At 38.1% G+C, this 23,845-nt stretch overlaps 3 protein-coding genes across 8 annotated transcripts; 2 read left to right on the top strand and 1 right to left on the bottom strand.

Moving 5' to 3' along the window:
- Positions 1–408: 408 nt before the first annotated feature.
- LOC103337593 (uncharacterized) lies at positions 409–6,042 on the bottom strand. 5 transcript variants are annotated; one of them, XM_008240761.3, is made up of 7 exons: positions 5,546–6,041; positions 4,790–5,098; positions 3,287–3,442; positions 2,812–3,152; positions 1,931–2,459; positions 1,731–1,763; positions 409–1,211 (listed from the first exon to the last, which is right to left on the bottom strand). In XM_008240761.3, exons 1-7 carry the CDS (start codon positions 5,724–5,726, stop codon positions 688–690), a joined length of 2,073 nt encoding a protein of 690 aa, XP_008238983.2. In that variant the 5' UTR covers positions 5,727–6,041; the 3' UTR covers positions 409–687. The 5 variants fall into 5 exon arrangements, with proteins under 5 accessions (XP_008238983.2, XP_008238984.2, XP_008238982.2 ...); XM_008240762.3 differs by having other exon boundaries at positions 1,725–1,763; positions 4,790–5,071; positions 5,546–6,040; XM_008240760.2 differs by having other exon boundaries at positions 1,725–1,763; positions 5,546–6,039.
- A 5,411-nt stretch (positions 6,043–11,453) lies between these two features.
- Positions 11,454–15,691, top strand: LOC103337592 (serine/threonine-protein phosphatase PP1). Of its 2 annotated transcripts, XM_008240758.3 has the most exons (4): positions 11,454–12,013; positions 13,587–14,146; positions 14,788–15,000; positions 15,372–15,691. In XM_008240758.3, exons 1-4 carry the CDS (start codon positions 11,836–11,838, stop codon positions 15,381–15,383), a joined length of 963 nt encoding a protein of 320 aa, XP_008238980.1. In that variant the 5' UTR covers positions 11,454–11,835; the 3' UTR covers positions 15,384–15,691. The 2 variants fall into 2 exon arrangements, with proteins under 2 accessions (XP_008238980.1, XP_088897272.1); XM_089041146.1 differs by lacking the exon at positions 15,372–15,691 and having other exon boundaries at positions 14,788–15,027.
- Positions 15,692–16,776: 1,085 nt separating this feature from the next.
- Positions 16,777–23,685, top strand: LOC103337695 (RING/U-box superfamily protein). Its single transcript, XM_089055813.1, has 16 exons — positions 16,777–17,063; positions 17,156–17,228; positions 17,337–17,402; positions 17,616–17,681; positions 17,761–17,843; positions 18,225–18,276; positions 18,371–18,442; positions 19,255–19,322; positions 19,407–19,455; positions 19,562–19,646; positions 19,738–19,839; positions 19,978–20,029; positions 20,535–20,586; positions 21,347–21,463; positions 21,549–22,412; positions 22,623–23,685. Exons 1-16 carry the CDS (start codon positions 16,858–16,860, stop codon positions 23,295–23,297), a joined length of 2,682 nt encoding a protein of 893 aa, XP_088911939.1. The 5' UTR covers positions 16,777–16,857; the 3' UTR covers positions 23,298–23,685.
- Positions 23,686–23,845: the final 160 nt, after the last annotated feature.

Here is a 23,845-nt window from a genome sequence, read left to right as displayed (position 1 = left end):
AGTTTCACTAAAACACCCAAAATGGGGATGAAATTATAAAAAAACCTAACACCCAAAACACTTTATAAACACACCCAAAACCCATCATTATACACACTCAAAACCCATTTATAAACACACCCAAAAAATATACAATTGTTGATTTTATGGTTGATTTTGGGTGTGTTTCAATGTTTAAATAGTGTTTGAGTATTTTTTATAAATACATGTCTAGAATTGAGTTTATTTATAAATTTGTATTTTTTAAAATCCAAATTCCATGGCCGGAAATCAATATTTTGGAAGAGGTTCTGAAACACGAGCAATTCTTTCATATCTTTATTTTATTAAAATTTTGATAAAATCGTGAAACTTCATTATTTACCAAGACATGGAGCGAGAGAGAGAGAGAGAGAGAGAGAGATTGGATGCTCTACACAAGGCAATGAATTTCATTGCTGCTGTGCTCTATCCTTCGTTACAACATAAAATTCCTACCCCTCCTTCTAAATTAAATCCTTACAACTACTACATTTTTCATTTGCGCCTACATCATGAACCCCTTACAACATTTTCCATTTTCACCTACAGGCTACAGCATGATATATACAAATCAGCTATTTCCAATAACCAACCCTCCCCACAGAGACATCAGATTAAATGACAAACCTCGTCAGTACGGACTAAAATCTTTTGCACAATTGTTCATCAGTCCAGCCGGTCCCTTCCTCTGTTCCATTCCATTGTCAATAACTTTCCTATCTTCTCCCGCTTGTTCGACGCCTTTTCTGGAACCCTTGCTGGTGGTGGCATCATATACGACTGCCTCACTACATCCGTGGTTGAATGTCTTATATCCACAATTGACTCCTTAAGTGATTTGCCAGGTGATGACCTACTTGACCTGGGTGTAGACCAATTTATTGGTCCTTTTGTAACGCAGCTGAAATTATTGAAATCCTTCCTATCATCAACCATAGAGAGCCTGGGCTTCTTTGGGGGTAGCATCATCCGGTTGACGCTTCTCCTGAGATTATCAGACCCAGATACAACAACTGATGTTCCATATGCTTCTTCAGGTTTCTCTATTGATTTTAACTTGCGAGCTTTCATGGCCTTTTGTGAAGGCTTCTTTGGCCATCTTATGATTCCATCTGGATTTTGCCTCGAGGAACAAGTTGCCATGTCACACAGTGTTCGAGCAGCAGCTAATATTTGTGGACAACGCTCATCTGGACAAGCAAAAACCATTTCATTAATAACGGCAAAGTCACACAGCTGCAGAGGCAGAAATAGAAATCGGAGTGTATGTGGAGTATAGATAATGCAAAATCCTTTCCAAGCCAAGACAAGAACAACAAAAACATAATTGCGCAACTGATGGGCCTGACATCCAGTTCTTATTTCCTAACAAGGCACATAGCCCATCAGACAAAGCCTATCAGATTCATTTACTATTTCATTTAAAGCATATAACATGCATCATCTGGCACATTCCATAATCATATTAATTGGGAAACTAGCAGCCAAAGAGGGCATCAATGAATGATTTTGGATTAACCCAAAGTAGGCCTCCATTGAATGATTTTGGATTAAGTTTCAATGCCAACACGGCAGCATCATTCTTTGTCATCTTCCTTGACTTTATGCATAACCCTACCCACCCCAAGCATCCCAAAGCACGTGCATTTTACACATACAAACAAGAAGCATAAAGAGAGGCTGCTAACAGGTAGAAACTGTACCGTTACCATTTCCTAAATGATTCACCTTGCCTCCAGATTCTGCATTTCCAAAAAATTATAAATTATAAAAGGCAATGTCCCAAGCAGTAGGACTGACAGTGATAGTAATAATTTCCAGCAACCAGTGATAGTAATAATTTCCAGCAACCAATGTGACACATTCAAGTTTTAGTATATAAATCAAACTCATCCCTTAGAAAACATACCTAGCGGAACGAAGGATTGTTTGGAACATGTTGCACCAGACGATGAATCCCGCCGAAACCAAGAAAGACTAACAGATATGGATGGGGAAACTTGATTTTCTGAACCAGCAATTTTTAGCCTTGCAGAAGGAACTAGACTCTGATCATAGGTTAGTGACTCCAAGTCTGTAAAATTATTAGTGACAGCCCCCAATGAGCTAACAATATTCTTCCCTATTCTTTGCCATCGACCTTGGCATGTGCCCCTGCTTGTGGACAGTTTTGCTGCATCAGAACTGGTTCTACAGTGCCCATTAGAAGTATGCGACCATGGAAATGGAGGCAAGCTTGCCCGGCGAGATATTTGCTTGCCTGAGCATGGATCAGGAGTACTTTTTGAAGATAAAGCAGGTTTTGCAGCATCCAAAAGCAAAGATTCCAAATCCTTGGGTGGAGGAAGAGCCAAACGTTCCAAAATATACTTAGGTTCACATAATGGCAAATCAAGGGGATTAGCAGGAGTTTCAGGCTTTTTATGAGAATCCTGTACCTATAGGAACAAAAACAGAAAGGACGACATCAATCATCAGTGGTATCCAAAAGATTAATAATCTGAATGAAATGAAACACTAGAAGTTATACAATAGAACTAAAATCCTCATCAGCGCAGCCTAATACTCTCAACTAAAATGTGCAACCGTTTACACCAGCAGCATATCTATCCTGGATTCAGAAGATCTATCCACACAACCATTACAAAGAGTTCTATTCTGAAGCACAGCTTTTCCATGATTTTCCATGTAAGCCATAAAAACTTCTAGTTTTAATCAAACAGGTCACATAAAATGTTGTAAGTTTCCTCCAAGGCTAACAAATATATTAGATTACCACTGATCACCGACCTCATTACATGAAGAGAGATCTGTGATGACTGGTTCTCCCTTATCACCATTGACGCCAGAAGTTACAACAGAACTTGTGCTTAACGGCCATGGTGACATTATCTTGTCGGAATTGCTATCTACTTCAGCAATATGTTGGGGCTGGACAGACCTTGGTAGCTGAAGGACGAAACTGGCCTTTCTAACTGAATGCAGAAAACTATCGTTAACATTTGCTGGTTTCTTCCCTTTGCCCTTGTCTAAACTAGGACACTTGCATGTCCCATCAAGGAGCTCATTCAGTAGCACATCATCTACTAGCTTTGTGACATCATGATTATCTGACTTAAGGCCATGTACTCCTGACATTCATTTAAATCATGATTTAAATTTTGCACAGTATGCAATATGCACAGAGAAAGTATGGTAATAACTGAATGAATACGTCAATGATTCATTGAGAGACAGAATGTAGCTTTTGTGAGAAGTATCATACCGAAAAAGTTGTTCCCTCCAGCAGCAGAACTGAAGCTTGGCAAACCCGCCTTTATGGAGAAAGAATCATGTTTAGTCTTTGCATGAAGTTTGAGATTTCTCTTATCACCTCGCTTACTTGTACAGTTGTTCTTTTGTTTCGCCAATTGATTCTTATCTAGAATGTATAATACAGAAAGGCAAAAAACGACTCTCAGAAACCAGAACATAAAGAGACAGGTAATCTGGTTAAGTATCAAATGATGGCCTTACCAAATCATAACATAAATTTTGGAGACTGCACTTGCAAGCTAATGTTTCCAAATTTCCAACCACCCAGACCAAATTAACAGTTTACTGACTATAAAAAAGAAAAGTCCTACAAGATACAATGGACACATAGAAACTAGCACTGTAAAAGAATAAAGAAACTACTGGCACATAAATTTTCAGTTTCAAAGAATGAGAACTAGTAGAGCAAATTGAACTTCAAGGAATAACAAAATTTGCACAAAGAATATTATGGAGCCAGCAGATGTAATTCCACAGCATTCTAAATTGCTTGAAAAGGCTGCACATAATATTGTCTGTCTCATTCATCAGAGGGAAACATTGTAATTTCTATTGCTTTTATTACCCACCAAAGTTCCACTGTGGAGGTCCGGTAAGTTGAAAATGTTCCAGTTCAGATCTTATATGTGTTAACATAACTTTATAAGTTTAACAGTAGTTTCATTTAGGAAAAACAAAAACAAACACTTATACGTCAGTAGAGATTATACGGCATTACTTAATGATGCATCACACACTTACGCACTTACATTGGAGAATGAAAAAGGGTGTAGTTCCCTAGCTTTGGGTTTTAAGTATATATAGTTGACTCTTAAGAATTTTCAGTTTCCATACTGGGTTTGTAGGGTTTCCTATTCGGGATTGTACAGCCTCGATAAATAAGTCAAATTAATAAATAGGTCAAATTGTCCTGTTAGTAGTGGAACATTACAGACAATTACTTTCCAATTAATTTAATTTTGCTTCATGCAATATTATCATTCCAGATTCTACATCACTTATGCTTCACTAAAGAAAGTATTTAATTCCAGTCAACTGCACTGAATCCATAACACTCTGATGTTAAACAACAGACCTGCAATACCTAGATGCGTGTTCATGTGCCCAACAGCAGTACGAGCTGTCAGGGAGATCTTAATTTTCCCCAACAGTAAGATATGTGTCAAAGAAAAAATGGGACTTTCCACTGAAGAAAACTTTACATTCATGCATTAAACAACTCCAGAAAAGAAAAAAAATCATGTCCTCACAAGAGAGGACAAATTACTGATATAACATTTAAGTGACTAATACATACAGACCAATCAAAATTTAACATACAAAGAGACCACAGATGGCATCTAGCATCTTTAGACTTGCCGGGTCAATTTTCTCGAAGTTGTAATCCTGATGATGATAAACAAGCATTTACGTCAAATAACTATTCAAAGTGCCAGTAGATGACATATATTACCTGAAGAACTGCACTTTGTAAGATATGATCCGAGCTTATCTGACATATCCCTTATCCCATCAACTCCAGCTAAACTCGTTGGATCTTCCAATCGAGCAATTCGCGGTCTCTTAGAAGTCGAACTACCCATTTTTGACACCTTTCCTGATTTCCGTTCTAGCTGTACACTTTCAACACCAGTATGCAACAAAAAACCATTTTTGCCCCTACAATGTTGGTGCCTGGACAATTCTTCACCCTGATAACTGAGCAGCTGACCACCAAGCTTAGATGGTTCATACTCTGAAGCACTAACCACATTTGTTACCTCTGAGAACATAACCAAATTCCCCAGAGCAAAAATTTAAGAAATTTTAGTAACAAAAATGAGCATGCACTTACAACCAAGGAATCATAAACTATGAAGTTAAGAGGGTACCCAGATACACATCCAAATTCAGAAATATGGGTAACTAAAATTATAAATATTGAACTACCTAAACCAGTAATTAATAAATGAGGGAAATCAGAGAAAATTGCTTCAATTGGAAAACATATTAAGCAAACATTTCTTTCCTTTTACTCTCGTTTGCTTTCAGTTCCTAAAAAAACATATCACAACCTCAAAATTTGGGGAAATACAAATCTACGACTGGAGAAAAAGATCAAATCCCAATTTACCAGTCGAATAATACTAACAAGCAAGCCAGTCCTAGACAAGGTAAGTAATTAAATAATTTAAAAAAAACAAAACAAAATCAAACGCCAAGAAACCACCTTTATCGCTGAGAAATGAGCTGCAAGCCTCAGTCAAAGGGCTTGCGCGAACAGAAACACGGTCCAAATCACAAGGCTCAAGCTCCTTGACTGTAACCCCAGCTCTCACAAGACCCTCCATCCCCATAAACTTCTGCGCGCCGGCGACGTCCACCGGAAAAGTCAAGTCCACTGCTTCCATCACCAAAACTCAATCGAAATACAACAATCAACCGATAAATTTACAACAGTAGTTGGCGAACATCGCCTTGAGATCCATAACCTCACGAAATCAGTTAAAGAAGAGCTGAGGAGGATCATTAGGGCGAATTTTGGAGGGAAAATGAGAGGGAGGGCATGGATTTGGTGCGAAAAAGTGAGGGAAAAGCTGAGAACATTTGGAGTTCGGCTGAGAAAAGCATGTTGCGGCGAAATGAATGTTTCTAGGGCACGAGCAGCAATGGGGGAAGAAAAAGAAGTATTTATAGTTTTCGGGAAAGGGTGAGGTGTGTTTGGTAACGGGTGGCTGGATTGGAATATTCCGGTGAGGTTAGCGTCAACGTTGATCAAGAGCGCATGTTTTTTGTTGGCTTGGGCTTTAGGTTGCTTGACGTGGCATTATCCAATTACCAATTACATAAGAAAAGGAGGAATTACATGGATTACATGTGGTAGCTTATCTAAGGGCCACCAATGAGAGAGAGACATGTGCCAATATTAAAAACAAGTATTGGTTATATGAAGCGAAAATGGAGAAAATTATAGAAAATTAACTCTTTAAAGTACTAACAAGGTATTATGAAGGTTTGAATTTTCCACTAGGCTAAACCCCTGTTGGCGAAATATAAAGAATAACTTACCTCTTTTTTAATTGAAAGTACTCATCAACAACATATAATAATCTAATTATATCATTAATCTTTTAGAACGGTTCACACAGTTCTTTTAAGTTGGTGAATGGGCATTGTCATGTAACAAATGGGAAAGCTTCTTTCGAACCCTACCAACTAGAAAAATTAAGAAGCCAACCTTTTTTTAAATATATATAGTTTGATAAATATTCAATATTTAATTTGACCATAACTTGAGTATAACTTGACTAAATCCATGTCCTAAATTTATAATTTCATGATTAGTTTTGATTTCATACTCAACCAAATTAAAAATTATAATGAGATCATGACTAATTTATTCAAGTTTTTTTATCAAGGAAATTAATGGTCTGTTTGGTATCCTACTTAGATCTAATTTTATAAACTCAAAAACAGATTTTAAGTCCAAAGCCACAAAAACCTGTATGATAAGCCTGAAAATTTCTATGTTATAGCAGCCATGTCTTGCACAAAAATTGCTTCAATTGGAAGACATATTAAGAAAAACTCACGCTCTCTCTCTCTCTCTCTCTTTCTCTCGCATCTCTCTCCTCCCTCTCTCATCTATATCTCTCCTCCCTATCCCGTTTTTCTCCTCCCTCTCTCCTTTTCTTTTGTTAATTTCAATTTGGGAATTTAGGGTTTCTAATTTTTTTTAAAAAAAATTCAAATTTTTAGATCTAAAAAATAGTTTAAAGTTCAATACCAAACAAGTTTTCAGATCTTAAAATCACTATTTGAAAACTCATGTTTTTAGAAGAATCATAGTTTTTTAATTTACTTTTTTGAGTAGGATACTAAACATGGCCTAAATAAAAATTTGAATTTCAAAATTAGGCATTTTAGTTCATGCTTATAAGTAAATTAATGTTAATAAGACATAGAAATAGTAAGAACAACATGAATTTCAAATGATTCATTCTTCCTAGTCATTGACGATTAGTAATTTCGATAATTCTCTCTTTATGTGAACCTTGATGATAACCAATTCTATTTTCTCTAAAAAACTTCCAAACCGAGTCACTGTTTTGATTTCTCTTTTTTGTGTTCCTCATGTATATTTGATTTAGTTACTTAAATTTTCTCACTCATTTTAGAAGTTTTTGAGAGTGGAAGGAGATTCCATGAAGGCTTACATAAAGAAATATATATAATTAGAGATATAACATAAAGATCAGGGAAGGAGATCACAATGAAAACATATTCTATGCTATGTAAGTAACATGGAAAATATTAAGAGATGATAAATTTTTTTCATAATCTCAAATTTGGTAAGGGAAATAAGAGCAATGAAAATATAATTTCATTGATTTATCTCGGTTAACTTACAATGTAAACATATAAATATGTGGACATTCACATTTCGCACTTCAAAACTTTATGTTTAGCATTTCCTCAATATCTTTTGTTGACGCACAGTCTAACCTCACTTGGGTGGGCCTCTAATGGGCTGCCACGTCAGTAGGCCCAAGGGTAGAAGTCAGTTGTTGTTCTCCTACAAAAGGGACTCTCTCCTCTTGCTGAAAGGAGACCCCAAAAAAAGACCAGGAGCCAAGAGAAGAGAGGGCTCTCGGCCACTCTCTCTCCTTTCCTCCAGATCTCTCTCCTTTCCCATTTGTAAAGGTTCTCAAGCCTATCCCAATGTAATCTCTACGCATATATACAAATACAACAACCAGTGGATGTAGCCCAAGTCTAAGGGTGAACCACTCAATCTCTTCATTCTACTTGTATGATTGTGATATTACGGCTATCCCAAAATTACGGGTATAACATTTGGCGCCATCTGTAGGAACCAGCACGAAAAGCATGTCGTTCTCATTTTTCCCGACAATTGGAAGTCCATCTCCACCAAAAACAATCATCCTCATGGTCCCAACACTCTTAGCCAACCAAGACAGGCAGAAAAGGTCACGTTCTCACACTCCAAAATATGCTCAAGACACCCATGTGTCTCCTTGCCTCATTCTTTCCCTCTTATCATCTCACGTTGACTTCTGTGGACCAAGGAATAATTGTTAGCAACTCAAGTCCCAACCTTAAAGCTTGGTGCGGGTCAAGGTCTTCGACTCCAACTTGACCGTGCTTCGAACTCACGTTGAATTCAACACCGAGGCCTTCGCAGACATTCATAACACCACCAGGTTCCTCATCCTCGCCATGAAGAAAAAAAAAAAGAACGTTCATGTAGCTTTCACCCACTTCGACATCCACTTCGCCATCATAGTCTCACTATGATCTCTCATCCTTGGAAACAAACATGAAACAAGAGAAGGAGGCAGCTCTCTGCAATGCTCTGTTTCTCCAGAAATCAGGGTTGCCACCTCCTCACACTCAATTCTCCTTTTGAATGAGATCGCCCATTACAAGATATCTTCATCTCAACAAAATATATGTTTGCATAATATCTATTTGCATAAATATCTGAACATAAATATCTAGGTATAATATCTCAACTTAATATCTGTAATAGGTTATCATAACATAATATCTTACAATATTATATTGTTATTATGTGTGGATACATGAACCAAATTATGACCACCGTGGATGAGCGCCGATCACCTTGCATGGTCACCCATCGCCTTGCATGGCCAACCCGACCACCGTGGATGACGTCGACCACTTTGCATGGTCACCTGTTACCATGATTTTGGTCCTCCTTTATTTCTTAATCCAAGTCCGCAACCAGGGTGATAGAAAGGATGAGAACCAAACTTGGTTTTATTAGTGACCCATTAGAAACCAACAAAGAAGAAAAAATAGTCACAACTTAAAGAGTGGCGAGTGACCAACGCTGCTGACAAGGTCCGATGGCTACTGACTAAACCTCATCACTGTCGTCGACCCGATCTCATCGTTACCGATCAGACTTTACTACTACTGCCGACTCACCCACAACCTCATCAAAATGTGGTAGCCAAGTTGGGTCATCTTTTTGCCAGGTTGGGTTCTTTCTCAACCAAATATTTGCTTAAGGCACCCATTCTCTATTCTCTCTAAAAAAGACAAAGAATATCTTCCCTTGCTCAGATAGAAACCAAGAGTAGCAAGTAAAATGAGAAAAAGGGGGAAAAGGCTCTGCTCAGCCCGGCCACCCAATGTAGCGACCAAGTGGGCTTGGCCCCACCGACCACCTAGATTCACCCGTGACTCCCCCGTTCCATTCCGACCAGGTCCCATCGCCGTGTCGACCAGCACCATGTCAATGAACACCATGTTGAGGGGCACCACGTCGCCTAACATCGCATGACAAAGTATCAACCCATCGTTCCTAGAGGAGCAAACCACTGTAATCTACAACGACCGCTTAACTTGCAACGCTACTGGACTTAGGGGCTCATATCTACAAATACAAACACCCAATCGACAATGCCATCCTCATTGTCTAAACATGCGCAATTCCACATGCCTTGTTTGAAACCACCCAAAGCAATGAGAAAAACTTTATCTCATGTCTATAGAGTGCTACTACATCGCCGAACAACTAAGCCCACAAAGGGGGACCTTTCCAACCAAAGATATTAGCCCATGAATTGGGTTCTCCACTATTATTATCACATGTTCAAAATGCCATCGAGACCGAGACGGCTCGAACTACATCGAGACCGAGATGACTCGAGCAGCACCCCATCCACCTTGTACCACCATAGTCAAAGTGAGATAAGGAAAATATCATCTCCATTTATGTACTCGGCTCAGCCACACTATCTCCAATATATCTCGTCATGCTTAAGGAGAGGGAAAATTATATCTTCATATATGTGCTCGGCTCGGCCTTATTAACTCCATACATGTATTCGGCTCAGCCTTATTATATCTACACATATGTGTTCGACTTGGCCTTATTATCTCCATATGTGTGTTCGGCTTGGCACCTTCTCCACCACTGTACCACCTTTTGTAGGTAAATTGCAACTTATTATCTCCATACGTGTGCTTGGCTCGGCCAAACACTGGTCTTACTTGAAAGTCCCTAGCCAAGAAGCTATTCTCGAAATTGTGAACTTGGAGGCTTCTATTGACGCACGGGTTAACCTCACTTGGGTGGGCTTCTAATGAGCTGCCACGTTAGCAGGCCCAAGGGTAGAAGTCAGGGACTTTCTCCTCTTGCTGAAAGGGACCCCAAAAAAAGACAAAGAGCCAAGAGAAGAGAGGGCTCTCGGCCACTCTCTCTCCTTTCCTCCAGATCTCTCTCCTCTCCCATTTGTAAAGGCTATCAAGCCTATCCCAATGTAATCTATACACATATATACAAATACAACAACCAGTGGATGTAGCCCAAGTTTATGGGTGAACCACTCAATCTCTTCGTTCTACTTGTATGATTGTGATACTACGGCTATCCCAAAATTACGGGTATAACATCTTTATTTAAAACAATTTACTTGAGTACATGCCAAAGAAGAAAACAATTAACTTGAGAATGAAAGTAACTTATACAATGTCAATAGGGTATAGCTCAGTTGGTTGAGCTCTTCTACCTCTATCCATATAGGTAGAAGTTTGAAATTCCTATACACCTACTGAATGTTTGTGTAAACCCCACTCCTCCAATTGTTTATGCTCAAAAAGTAACTTATATAGTTATCCACCCATCCTCTTTTTATTCGTTCAAAATTAGATGCCTTATGCGTTACTTTTTCCTATCGTGGCTAAAGCAGCCTAAAGTGAACATGTTTTGATTCAAATTCAAACACAAACTCTTTAGCAACACTTGCATACAAAAGTTATTTCCAAAAAGAGAAGAACATGATAAAATAGTGTCACAATTTGATAATCTTTCATTCTCCACTTCAAAAAGAAAAAAAGAAAAGAAAAAATGTGTATTGTTTAGGAGGGCACCGAAATGTCATGATTCTCATCATGATAAATGCATGATCCATCATCATCAACCCATCATTACAAAAAAAAAAACCAAAACAAAAATTGTGTTCTAATTTATAGTTCTAGTTGACCAAGGTTGACCACGCACGTGCGAGGCGCATGCTCTCAAAGTTTCCAGATAGGGTTAGCTCAAACTTTATTTAGGGCTCCCTTAAACGCAAAGCAGAGAGGGGTCCCCTCAAAAACCCAACCCAACTGTTACACACTTAAAAGACTTAGTTTTTTCAACACACTCTCTCTCTCTCTCTCTCTCTCATTTACCAGCCGAAAATGGCCGCCACGCACACCTCCACCACATCTTCTTCAACCCATAAAGCCGAAGATATTATTTCCTAAAATCTCTGCTTGTGATTTCGAAGCTATTATTGTTATTCTGATTCTCTTTTAGGCTTTTATCGCTTTAGCCAAAAGACGCGTTAATCGGATCTTTATCCTCGCTTTTGTGCGCACCCAAGGCCGAAACGTAGAGTTAGGGTTTTGTATTCTGCTTTTGTTTTGTTTGCTTGGTTTTTCTGGGTGCGATTTTGGGTTGTGTAGAGAAGCTTTGCTGTGATGGACGAGAGTGTTGTTGACGATCTTATACGGAGGCTTGTCTCAGCGAAGAATGGCCGGACCACCAAACAGGTGCAGCTCACGGAGGCCGAAATAAGGCAGCTTTGCTCCGCTTCCAAGGAGATCTTTCTCAGCCAGCCGAATCTTCTTGAGCTTGAAGCTCCGATAAAAATTTGCGGTAAAGAACTCGATATGATTGATTCTGGATTGAAAGTTTTGGTTTTAATCTTCGTATAAGTTTTGGTTTATTTGGCTTTGTTTGCATGTTTTATGTGTTGAATTTGGACTTAATTGTGGGAAAGAGTAATTTGGGTGGGTTTGCACATGGAAATGATTATTTTTTTTTCTTTCTTTTTTCTAGTCAATTCACTTGAAAAGGATTTCATCATTGGAAATTGGGAGTTTCTTTGAGCAGATAATGTAATTTTTTAGATTCTAAGAAGTATTAAGAAAAATTGATTTTTTTGGGTAGAGTCAGTTTCTGGTGCATTTGATTAGAGCAGAAAGAGCATTTACTAGTGAAAAGAACAAGGCAGCTTTGAAAGGGTTTCCATATGCATTAATCAGTTTGCCTCATCAGAGTATATCATATCGATTGTAGAGTGCGAAGTATATTTTTAGCACATAAGAAATTGTTACCAGTGTTTGTCTGATAAACCAAAATTTGATGGTAAGAGATTTAATGTAGTTTTCATTGCCAAAATTTGTGGCGAGGTTATGTGGCAAAACTTCCGAGCATTACTAAAGGCTTGCAAGATTCTAGGCAGACTAAGGTTGTTTATGAGGCCTTTCAGTTTTTCATTGCCTTATTTTCTGGCCAAAAAAAAGTTATTCTTTGGCTTGTTTTGGCCTTGGACATGTTTCTTCTGGGGTGGTTGCCTGTTGGTGGGTTAGCTAGGTTCCTTAGTCTGCAAAGTAGTCACTAGGTACTCCTGATACCAGTGTCTATGATATGGCTGTATTCTGGTTGCCACTTATTCTTTTAGATTAGATGGGTATTAATTTAGTGTTGTCAGTGCCATGTGTGCTTTGCCTTGGTAGGCATTCTCTGAAGTTGGATTTGGTGGACAGCCATTGAACTGCACCATTGTGACGCATGAAAGTAGGTATTTGTTTTTGGTGGAAATTGGCTCATGCAAGTAGTCAAAGTTTGATTTTTTCCCTCTCAGATGAATGTAAAAGGTTGATGTTACTATGCATTAGGCGATATGTTCGATCCTCATTTATTGCACTGGGACCTACTGCTCGAATGTCGGTCAACTTTTCATGTGTTTGTAGATTGACCACTCACATAGAGGTAAGTGTCAATCAACTTGTGATAGCGTACAAGCTATTTGCACATATATCTTCTAATTATTTGATACGAAGGGCACATATAACTTCCGAACTCCACCTTTTTGTTTAACTTAGGTTCAGTTCACTTTCTGGCATCAATGTCCTACCTTGTTAAGGCGATTCAGGTGTTCTAAAAGAATTTTGGTCTTTAAGTAATTTTATATTCATGACCATCAACCTCTTGTTTGGTTTGCGTTCTAGAAATGTTTTCTTTATATAAGGGAAATCCGTTTCAGCATATATGGTTTAAAAAAAAAATCTTATTTCATTTAATTAAATAGTAAGGGCCACCTTGTAGGTGTATATTTGTTCGATTGATTAATTAAGAAATTTCTATATTCATTTCCTGAACTGAATAGATATTCTCTGTTGAATACTACAATAACACCGATCCATTTTCCATCATTGTTCTACAGGAGATGTTCATGGTCAGTTTTCCGATCTTTTGCGATTGTTTGAGTATGGTGGGTACCCACCTGAGGCCAATTATTTATTCCTAGGGGACTATGTCGATCGTGGTAAGCAGAGCATAGAGACAATATGCCTTCTCCTTTCCTATAAGATCAAATACAAGGAGAACTTCTTTCTCCTCAGAGGCAACCATGAATGTGCTTCCATCAACCGCATATATGGGTTCTATGATGAGTGCAAGAGAAGATTTAATGTTCGCATTTGGAAGACATTTACTGACTGCTTCAACTGTCTTCCTGTTGCGGCTCTTATTGATGAAAAGATCCTTTGCATGCATGGTGGTCTTTCTCCTGATTTGAAAAACTTGGATCAGATTAGGAATATTGCCCGGCCGGTGGACGTGCCAGATCAGGGCCTTCTCTGTGATCTATTATGGGCTGATCCTGATAAAGATGTTGAAGGTTGGGGAGAGAATGATCGTGGCGTGTCCTATACTTTTGGTGCTGACAAGGTTGCTGAGTTCCTCCAGAAACATGACCTTGATCTCATTTGCCGTGCTCATCAGGTAATATGACTTAATTTTCTTTTTTCTTTTTGGGTTTCTCGTTTGGAACTGAATTGGACCTGTGTGCTCGTGTATACACTAAGTCTGGGAACTGACAACTCAACCTGATGTAATGCATCTTCAAATAATCATCTTAACTTGTACAGTTCCATTTGTCACGACAGTAATATTATGAACGTTTTGAAGTAACTTTATTCAAAATTTCATCCTTCATATGTTGGTGAACATGTAAAATAATAGTGGAGTGAGTTATAATTTGAATTTCTTTGTGTATGTGCATGATATATTTGTTTTTCTGGGTAGATTTCTATTCCTCATGATTTTCCTTCCACTACTGGCTCTCAACTTTGTGATCATGGCTTGTCAATTAGGTTGGTATCTTGTGTTTAGGCTCTGTTATAAATTTTTTGAGCAAATAGTTTTACACCAGAAAAAATTCCTACGACATTAAGAGTTCTTGTGTCTCACATGTTTGGTCACATACTCAATTCTGTCTTTCAATTGATGCTGAAGTACAATCTGTATGTCAGTGTTTATGAGCACATGCTTTTCCCTGGCCTGAGATGCAAACTGTATGTTATTTAGTAGTGTTCTTAATGTTTGTCCACCTCTTATTTGATTTATTGGGTTTCCTTTATCAGGTTGTGGAAGATGGGTATGAGTTTTTTGGAAAGCGGAAGCTGGTGACAATATTCTCAGCACCAAATTACTGTGGGGAGTTCGATAATGCTGGTGCCATGATGAGTGTAGATGATACATTGACATGTTCCTTCCAGATCTTGAAAGCATCTGAGAAGAAAGGAAAGCTTGGAGTAGGCAACAACATGTTAAGACCAGGAACTCCACCTCATAAGGTACAGAATTAGAAATTTCTTCCAAATAGCAATATGGAAAAAAAAATTAGTTTTGAATGTTTCTTGGAGATGTATTTCTATTATCTATCATGGTAGTAATAGTTTAGAAGCTTTGACAAATGAATTGTAAGAAGAATTGTCTTAGCCGAGTAGCTTCCTTGGATAATTACAGTAGGTCAATTAGTACTGAATGGATGGTGCAAGCTGTTGGCTAAAGGAATTGGCGATGTAAATTTTTTTTTGATTCACCTGATGTTATGGAGAAATCTCTATGCTGATTTATTGTTCAGTGACCTTGGATGTCATTAAGCTCATCAACTGTCATTCTGTGATCCGGATGATGTTTAACTGCGTACTTTTCTCTCACGCAGGGTAAGGGCTGATCGATTGCAACTTCAGAGAACACATACATCTTCTGTATCATCTTGTGCTGCTTGGCTGCGTCTCTGTTGCAAGGTTGATGATTCACCTCGGCCTTCTTTTGTGTCGTACAGAAGTATGAAGCTGCAAAGTTATTTCTACAGCGTCAAAAGAGCCATTAGTACCAGAATTAGTTCGACTTTTATTTTCTTCCCAAAAAAGGGAGAAAAGCTAAATTTAACTGTATAATTGAAATATTCCGACTCCATCACGTTGAATTGTAGAAGTTTTTGTTTCATGGCAGAACCTATATTTTCTGTTGCTTACAAAATTGCCCTTATGCTCCCGAAAAAGTCCACCATTGCCTGAAATTACAGCAGGGGGTGGGCTTCTGTTGCTCTCCTTTGGCAGGGCCACTATGGGATATTGGTGGCTGTTGAGCCTTGGGCAATTTGGCTTTTGGTTTAGTGGTTTTTTAGGGTGAACTTGATGAAAAATGAGACAGAAGTTCGTTCAGTGAATTGCAAAGGTCTTATGCAATTATTAATTTGGCATTGCCCATAAAACTTATTAGCGTTTTAATTCCTAAGTTCAACCATGTTTATATTTTCTGAGACTGGCAGAATTTCTACACCCATTCATGAAACAGATCCCATAACTGATTTCAAATAAATTTCTTCAAAAATCTCTGGACAAGTTTTATACAGATTTCACTTATTGTTCAACAACAATTGATTTCTTATCACGCAATTTTACTTTGCAATATGTAGCGACCTCTTAATTTCAAGGCAATTTCTTTGTTCTTGTCATGGTGTGATTTAAGCCAACTAGTTTCCCATTTGATTCACAATCGTTTGATCCGAAGTTAGATTAAATTGGTGCACATCTTAGAGTCTAAACATGTATGATTTACTCATAAAATCTTCATTTCACCAAATTCTAAAACTTTTTTTCTCTATATAGTAGCACATAAAAGTTATTCTCAAGTTCGGTTTGTAGGCAAATTTTTCTAGGACTTCACCTCCTATTTATCAATTGCTAGCTGATTTTCTTGTCAAATTTTTTTTTAAAAATATAATCAATATTGAAAAATGGAAGAATCGAACATAGGATTTTGGATGTAAAAGATAATGCTCTTAACCGCTTGACTTCAGATGCTAGATGCTTTTGTTGTTTATAATTCGTCTTAACACAATTGGTTTGTTTAGAATTTATAAATTCGTTTAAAATTCGAGAGTTTAAACCCTAAATCCTTGGTTATACATGAGCTTAGCAGATTAAAAAGAAATAATTAAAAAAAAAAACTCCCCCGGGAAATTATCTGAATACAGGTGGAAATTATAAGAGATGTGGTGGCATGGGTCCCGCATATTTTGTTTGGTTTATATTTTCCCGGAACCTTTTCAATTCACTTTTCCTTCAGTTTTTTTAATAACATTTGAAAAACCCGAAGAGAGAGAGAAAGTGGGCCGTGTCTGTGTGTGGGTGTGTGAGCTAATGAATGGAACAACGCTAACACCGCAGGCGGTGGTGAACAATTTAGTGAGTCTGAACGCAGGCGGCGTTGGGCAGCAGCAACTCTCGGCTTCTCTCGTCAACTCCTACCGAGTCGCCGCCGTGGCTGAGCGCTTGGCTGCTCACGTCAAATCTGGCTACCGTGGCGAGGCCATGGAGTTCTTCAATCTCTGCCTTTCCCTTTCCAGGTACTAGCTTCTACCTCTTTCTATCAAACCCTATTTTCAATTTCTTTGTTTTCCCCTTTTTTTTTGTTTTGAAATTGTTTTGGCAAATGTAGAGGCATTGATTATGCCGTTGCAAACAATGAGGTTCCGACGATAGCCCACGATTTGCCTGCGTTGTTGAAGCAGGTATTGCAGTTTTCTTCTTCTAGTTCATCAATGCCCTGTTCTATGTTGCCTTCCCAAATTTTTTTTTTCTCAGTGAAAAAGATTTATACTTGAGCATGTTTTGTGCAGATATGCCAGCGTAGGAGTGACAAAGTATTGGAAGCTGCTATCATGGTGCTGATGATCTCTGTTAAGGTATTACCTCAATGCCTTTAGTTTTATTGAATGAATGCCAAATGGGTGTTACACATTTGCCAAGTCTTATACGTGGCTTGCGCTTTGTTCATGTTTTCACTTTTTCCCTCATTTTACTAGAAGGTATATTTGGTTTTGTTTTTGTATCAAGTTTGAAAGAATTTGAACATATAGGCATGAGTTTTCCAGCTGACGTTGTGTTTTTCTCGGTAGAATGCTTGTAAGACTGGATGGTTTTCAGAAAAGGAGACTGAAGAACTATTTTCTCTAGCTAATGAGGTTTGCTGTTACTTTGTTTATTATTGCTGTTATTTCTTTCATGTAGATGCTTCTGATGATCATCTCTTTGCAATTATAGACAGGGAGTAGCTTCTGGCTCCCAGGAGATTTTAAAACTGGACCTAGCTGTTGTCTCTCTACTGTGGACACAATAATGAAAAGGTGGAACTTCTGCTTCACTTTTTTACTTTCTTTCACGACATATCATCTTAGCCTAATGATCCTGAACCATGCGGCCATGTTAGAATCTAGAAATTAGAGTTTTACCAGGAATAGGTAGAAGTTTTTCATGAATGCAAGGATAATGAGGTTACGTGGCCTTACATCTTTGAATTGTGTATTATATATATTGAAGCAATTAAATGTTAACTTTCTCCACACTGTATTCAGTTTGTGCTGTGTTTCTGGTTGATGTTTACAATTGACCTCTTCAGTTCCTAATATTTAAAGTATCCTTTATTTGCTCCTTCTAATAACCATGCTGATGATACAAATACATTTTTGAAAGGCCTCCTTGTGTGTGTGTTTGGGTTTTGTTTGCAGATATTATCCACTGATGAATATGGGCCAGATACTTGCCTCTCTCGAAATCAAGGTAGCTCTTCATTCTTTTTTTCAATTTTTTTTTTCTTTTAACATAACTTTTTTTTTTTTGGGCTTGTTTTGAAGTATGTGTCATTGTGTTGTAGCCTGGATATGGAACGTACGTGCTTGATTTCCATATTTCAAAGAGTACAGTATATACTCCTCAAGAAAAAATTGTAAGCATCTTCTTGAATTAGTTGCAATGTTGGTAGTCTTTGTAAGTGCTTGAGTTCTTGTTAATTTTTTTACACATGCATGGATGCACACACACACACAAGCACACACGCGTGGTCATGCATAATACACATAGGCACATAGATGCATGCAGCAAGCCCATCAATCGTCCTTAAATGGTCTAACAGATGGCTTATGTCTCCTTCTAAATCCTTATTCCCATACCCCATATTTCGTATATGTACTTATGTATATATTTGTGTACTTGTGTTGGTTTACAAATTTGTGAGATTATTACAAACAAGGTTGCTTGACATTGTCCCATTCTTTTGCCAAGCCCTTTTTGCCATAACGCACAACATTCACACAGTTTTTCTTTATAGATATAAAACACTAGTGCAGTTTATATATCATAGCAACATAATTGTTGTTAACCCTCATGAAAAAACATGATTGTGTTAACCTTTAAATCTGTACTTTTCAGTATAACTTATTTGTTCAAACTTTGGGCATGCTACATATACTTTTTATTCTATGAACTGTTAATTATATAAATTTTGGTAAGTCCTACAAATAATCAATAATTTAGGGGTAGAATCACTGTAATTTTTATTCTATGAACTGTTATTTACTTCAGTCTCATTTGATGCATTTTCCAACTAGTTAAACAGTTATAATTTGGTTCTACAATTGTGGTGTTTTTTCGCTTTGTGCTTTAAATTGTACTTTATACTGTTTTTCCTTTCATGCATTGAATTGGAAATATGATTTATGAAAGTAATTCTTGATCTCACCCTTTTTTATTTTCCTGAAGCGGTTATTTGTCGCACAAACAGATAATATAGAGACATCTGCGTGTATTATAAGTCCGCCACAAGTGAAGTACAGCTCATTTTCCTCTTAATCTTTTAGTTTCGTTGGAGGTGTTTCCTATCTATTCTGATGACATTTCTTTTACTTCTGTAGCTTTCTTCTAAATGGAAAGGGAGTGGATAGAAGGACAAACGTTTTAATGGTTTGTGTGGTTCCACTCACTCGATAGCTAGATGCAAATGACTGAATTTGGGTTATACCATAGTATTTATTTAGTGACAGTCTGTGTCTTACATTTTGTTTGTCAGGATACTGGACCGCAGATGCCATCAGTTGTGACTGGAATGCTTAAATTTGGATCAAACCTTCTTCAAGCTGTGGGCCAGTTCAATGGTGAGCTTGGGTGCAAGTCTTCATGGTCTAAGTATTATAGTTTTGTTGTACAATATTCTTCCAGCTCTGACTGTAATGTAACTACTTTTAGGTCACTATATCATAGTGGTTGCCTTTATGCGCATCACATCATCACCTGACACTTCAACACTGAAAGATTATACTCAGCCCATTGTACCTTTGTCAGATTCAGGTGTTACACATGATTACTTTTCAATTTATTCTTATACACTATGTAGATATGTTGTCATACCTAAACTTTTGAAATCCATTAGGCTTTGTACCATAGTATAGTATGTTTAAATGATAACTGTTTTATTTCAATCATTAGATTCTGATATAATCGAAGGGCCATCAAGAATATCTCTCAATTGTCCCATAAGGTACGCCTTGATATTTGTTGCTTGGGTAATATTTTTATTAGCTTATTTTGTTTTGAATATTATTAGTGTATTTATTATCCTTTACTTTTGAGATAGGTATTACTTGGACATTTTGACCTGAACCGCACTATTACCTTCAGCAGAAATGTCTAATGCTAGAAATCTTATGGGATTTCTGCTTTTTAATTAATTCTGATCGGGAAAGATTGATTTGGTTTTTTTTGGAAGATAGCATAGTTTAAAGGGTTTATATTGTTTTTCATCAGCTTGGTCAGTTGCTTCGATATTTGTTAAATTTTGATTTCAACGGTTAACATAACATAACATTTTGGCCATGTCCTATTTTGTGTGAATAACACTGATAATGTGCTGAAGTTGTGTCGCATATCTTGTCGTCTTTTTCTACATTAAAATGCATCAAAATGTGTATTTTTGCTAATACCTATTTGATCAAACTTCGTTGATATGATGCTGATTGTTACATTTGCTTTCATGTGCAAAACAGCTATACACGTATCAAAACTCCTGTCAAAGGTCGATTGTGCAAACATCTTCAAGTGAGTGGTCCATGCAGCTATACACATATTATACATATGTTCATTTTCTCCTATTGATGCCTTTGGTTTCAAATTTATGTTTCCAAGTTCCTACATAATCAACATGTAACAAGCTTTTGAGCCATGTAAAATTGTTCTGCGATCTATATGCATCTTGCTTGCATGTTGGTTTTTAATGGGACCTCAGATCTTTTTGACTTGTGCACTTATGCCACTTCCCTTATCTGCGCGAGTGCTTTACATGTGCCACTTCAAGGTCACATGGTTTCAGATTTTTACTTTTGACAGATATTTCTTATGAGTTCAGGTTCAAATTTTGATATTTGAAAAATATTACTATGATTGTTCATCCTCAGGGAACAGAAAAGAAATTAAAAGAAACCTTTATTTCCACTATAGGGTTTGTAAAGAAGACAGGAAAGGCTAAAGGAAATTTTTTTCTATGCCCCACCAACTGTTCTCTTGATAATAGTTGAGATTTGAAGGGGGAGTTGAGAAATAGATAGAAGACACTAGATTCTGTTATCCTTTATATACTAAATTTTCCTATTTAACCTAACAGTGGTAACTAACATACAATATTTCACTGATTGTTAATTTATTTGCTCGGGAACTTGAGATTCAAATACTGTCTAGCTCGGATAGTTGATGAAAAGTTAAGTTATTCTGTAATTGGACGTGGAACGATCTAGCTTTTCCTGTTCTGATAGTTCAATACTGTCTTCTAATTTCAATTTTTTTCTTTTTGGTGACTTAATAGTGTTTCGACTTCAGTAACTTTGTTGGTATAAATTTAAGACGACCTTCATGGCGCTGCCCCCACTGTAATCAGTATGTCTGCTTTTTGGACATTTGTGTTGATCAAAATATGATTAAGGCAAGTAGCTACTTATTTGCATTTTCCATTTTTATTTGCGTTATGTTTTTCTTGTATTGATAAACCAGTTGGTTTTCTCCCCTAGGTCCTGAGAGAGGTAGGAAAGAATGTTGCTGAAGTAATAATCTCCATGGATGGATCATGGAAAGCTGTACTGGAGAATGATGATGATGTGGATCGGGCATATGATAAGGGCCTTCCAAAAGAAAGCTCTCAGCAGGAAGAATCTACCCGTGTCTCAACTGCACTTGCTAATGTTCTGGATCTTACTGAGGACGATACTGAGATGGACACTGTGAGTGCTTGCGAAACCGAAGACGTGAAACCTTTGAGCAACACAAACAGGGTTAATCAAACTGTTGCTGCTCATTTAGAGGATGACTTTTGGTCTGGAATTTACTTTGCTAATGGTTCGTTAGCCTCCGGTATAAGGTCAGACACGCAAATGGGTGGTGTTATTCCTCACACTGGTCCTGCAAATTTGCAGTCACCTGTGTTGACTGATGCTGTTTCTCCTGCACTCGATCGAGGAACTGAGAGTCATTTGACCACTGATATTGTGGCGTCTGCAATGCATCAATTTTCTTCTCCCAATAATTTTCAGTGGCAACAGTCACAGTTTGCAAGTTCAGCTGCTAACAATGAGTATGGGAGATTTGCATCACAGAGAGTATTACCCAGGACTCCAACGGCAGTTCAGGCCCTCCCTGCACAGTCCCAGGGACCAGGTTTGCAACAAAGACCAAGAACTAGTTGGAATTCCTCAACTCCCTCTAGTGCCTCTCTTAGTTCTCAGGTTGGACAATCTATCACACCCTCAGCAAATTGTGCCAATGCAGTATGTAGTGATTTGGAAAGGCAGCAACACTTTTCTAGGCCCCGAATGAATCCGCTTCAAGTGTCAAACATTGCTTCATCTTCACTGCAACATCCCTCACAAACTACACAGGTTAGTGCTCCCTCTTTTCTTGATGTCCATTTTGTTATGGTGGTTGCAATCTGTATAAATGCAAATGGGAAACCCTGGACGCTGGACCTGAAATTGACTTGGTTTAATCAGTATTTTCCAGTTTGATTGGTTGTTGGTCAAAGCATTCTAGAGGATCTTTTCTTGTTCTACACTTTAATGTTACCGAGTTTCGTTTCATTAATCTTACAGAACTGGGATCGTCAAGATCAGTCCTTCATTCACGGGCAATCTGTCCAACAGGTTGTGGGCCTTCCAGTTCCGAGTCAACTGCAAAGTGCTAACAGAGCATCTCCTGGGCTCATGGACTTCCAGAATGCACACTTACAGCAAGCTTTTAATAATGCAAGGACTCCCCAGACTATGGGTCAGTCTTCAAGCTCCATTCGATCATCTTCACATCTCTCACGGGCACATATCCAACAAGGAAATGCACAAGTTGGGACTGGTCAAACATCAAGTTCTTTAAACAACCAACAGAGGTTCATGGCTGGTGCTCACCTAGCTGCGATGATGGCCAGGCAGTCTCCATCCATGCCAGTTCAAAATCAAACTCAGAGAACCAGGCCATCTTTGCCAGTAAACGTAGGAGGTACGATGCAAGCAGTTTCTGGGGCTGATGGATCAGTTGATTTGTCATCTGAGCAGAACTGGCGACCAACAGGTCGTATGCGCGGAAGTCTATCAGGTCGGGCTTACAGTGCTGCTTTCAACCAGTTCATAATAGCGCCAACCCAACCCACTCAAGCGGCGAGACCTCCACCAAATCTGACATCTCCACCACCTGTTGTTCCGTCCCAACCACAGACATTGATTGGCAATATGAGTGCTCAGGTTCCTCAAACGCATAATAGTCATCCTCAATAGGGTGATCTTGTCTTCATTCTGCCGGGGAGTTCTTTTACGCTGCCGTACATAGTATAGTAGGTCAATTTTGTATTCAGTGGTAATTGGTAAAGTTATTTTAGGAGTATGCTTTTGTCTATTACGTGATATTCAGGGCTTCTGAATCTGGCGAGTTTCGACCCTAGAAAAGAAGAGAGAATTGAGCCATTTTGGGGTCAGCTTGTAAAATTATAGTGTGCAGGTTTTGACAGAATTAGTGGTAATGATTTTGTAGTTGGCAGATTGTACCTCTGGTGTAATTGTCCATGTTAGTCTTTTTGAACTTCACATAGCCGACGGTTATGATGTTAATTTACACTGGCTCTTTACCAGAATGAACAATCTGAGTGAATTATCTTCCAAGTAAAAATCTAAACTGGTTATAATGGTTATTGAACTTTTCAAGAACTCAAAGAGTGCTAAAGTCAGTCACGCATGGGCATGCGGATGCACTTCCCTGCCACCCTGCCTGTAGATGTGCTTGCGCACGCACGACCGATCGTAGCAAAACTGGTTAAGCTGGATGACAC

The sequence above is a fragment of the Prunus mume genome, linkage group LG7 (assembly GCF_029339155.1).
Source record: "Prunus mume cultivar Tortuosa linkage group LG7, ASM2933915v1, whole genome shotgun sequence".
In the NCBI taxonomy this organism is placed as follows: domain Eukaryota; kingdom Viridiplantae; phylum Streptophyta; class Magnoliopsida; order Rosales; family Rosaceae; genus Prunus; species Prunus mume.
The sequence above is the reverse complement of the archived record's forward strand: the minus strand, read 5'-3'. Positions and strand labels throughout refer to the sequence as shown.

Coding starts and splice junctions, on each gene's coding strand:
- LOC103337593 (XM_008240760.2), bottom strand. CDS start 5,726: ATGGAAGCAGTGGACTTGACTTTTCCGGTGGACGTCGCCGGCGCGCAG. Junction 5,099..5,545: donor CTCATTTCTCAGCGATAAAG/GTGGTTTCTTGG, acceptor TTATGTTCTCAG/AGGTAACAAATGTGGTTAGT. Junction 3,153..3,286: donor TGGAGGGAACAACTTTTTCG/GTATGATACTTC, acceptor AATGAATGTCAG/GAGTACATGGCCTTAAGTCA.
- LOC103337592 (XM_008240758.3), top strand. CDS start 11,836: ATGGACGAGAGTGTTGTTGACGATCTTATACGGAGGCTTGTCTCAGCG. Junction 12,014..13,586: donor AGCTCCGATAAAAATTTGCG/GTAAAGAACTCG, acceptor ATTGTTCTACAG/GAGATGTTCATGGTCAGTTT. Junction 14,147..14,787: donor TCATTTGCCGTGCTCATCAG/GTAATATGACTT, acceptor TTCCTTTATCAG/GTTGTGGAAGATGGGTATGA.
- LOC103337695 (XM_089055813.1), top strand. CDS start 16,858: ATGAATGGAACAACGCTAACACCGCAGGCGGTGGTGAACAATTTAGTG. Junction 17,229..17,336: donor TGCCTGCGTTGTTGAAGCAG/GTATTGCAGTTT, acceptor TGTTTTGTGCAG/ATATGCCAGCGTAGGAGTGA. Junction 17,682..17,760: donor TATTTTCTCTAGCTAATGAG/GTTTGCTGTTAC, acceptor TTGCAATTATAG/ACAGGGAGTAGCTTCTGGCT.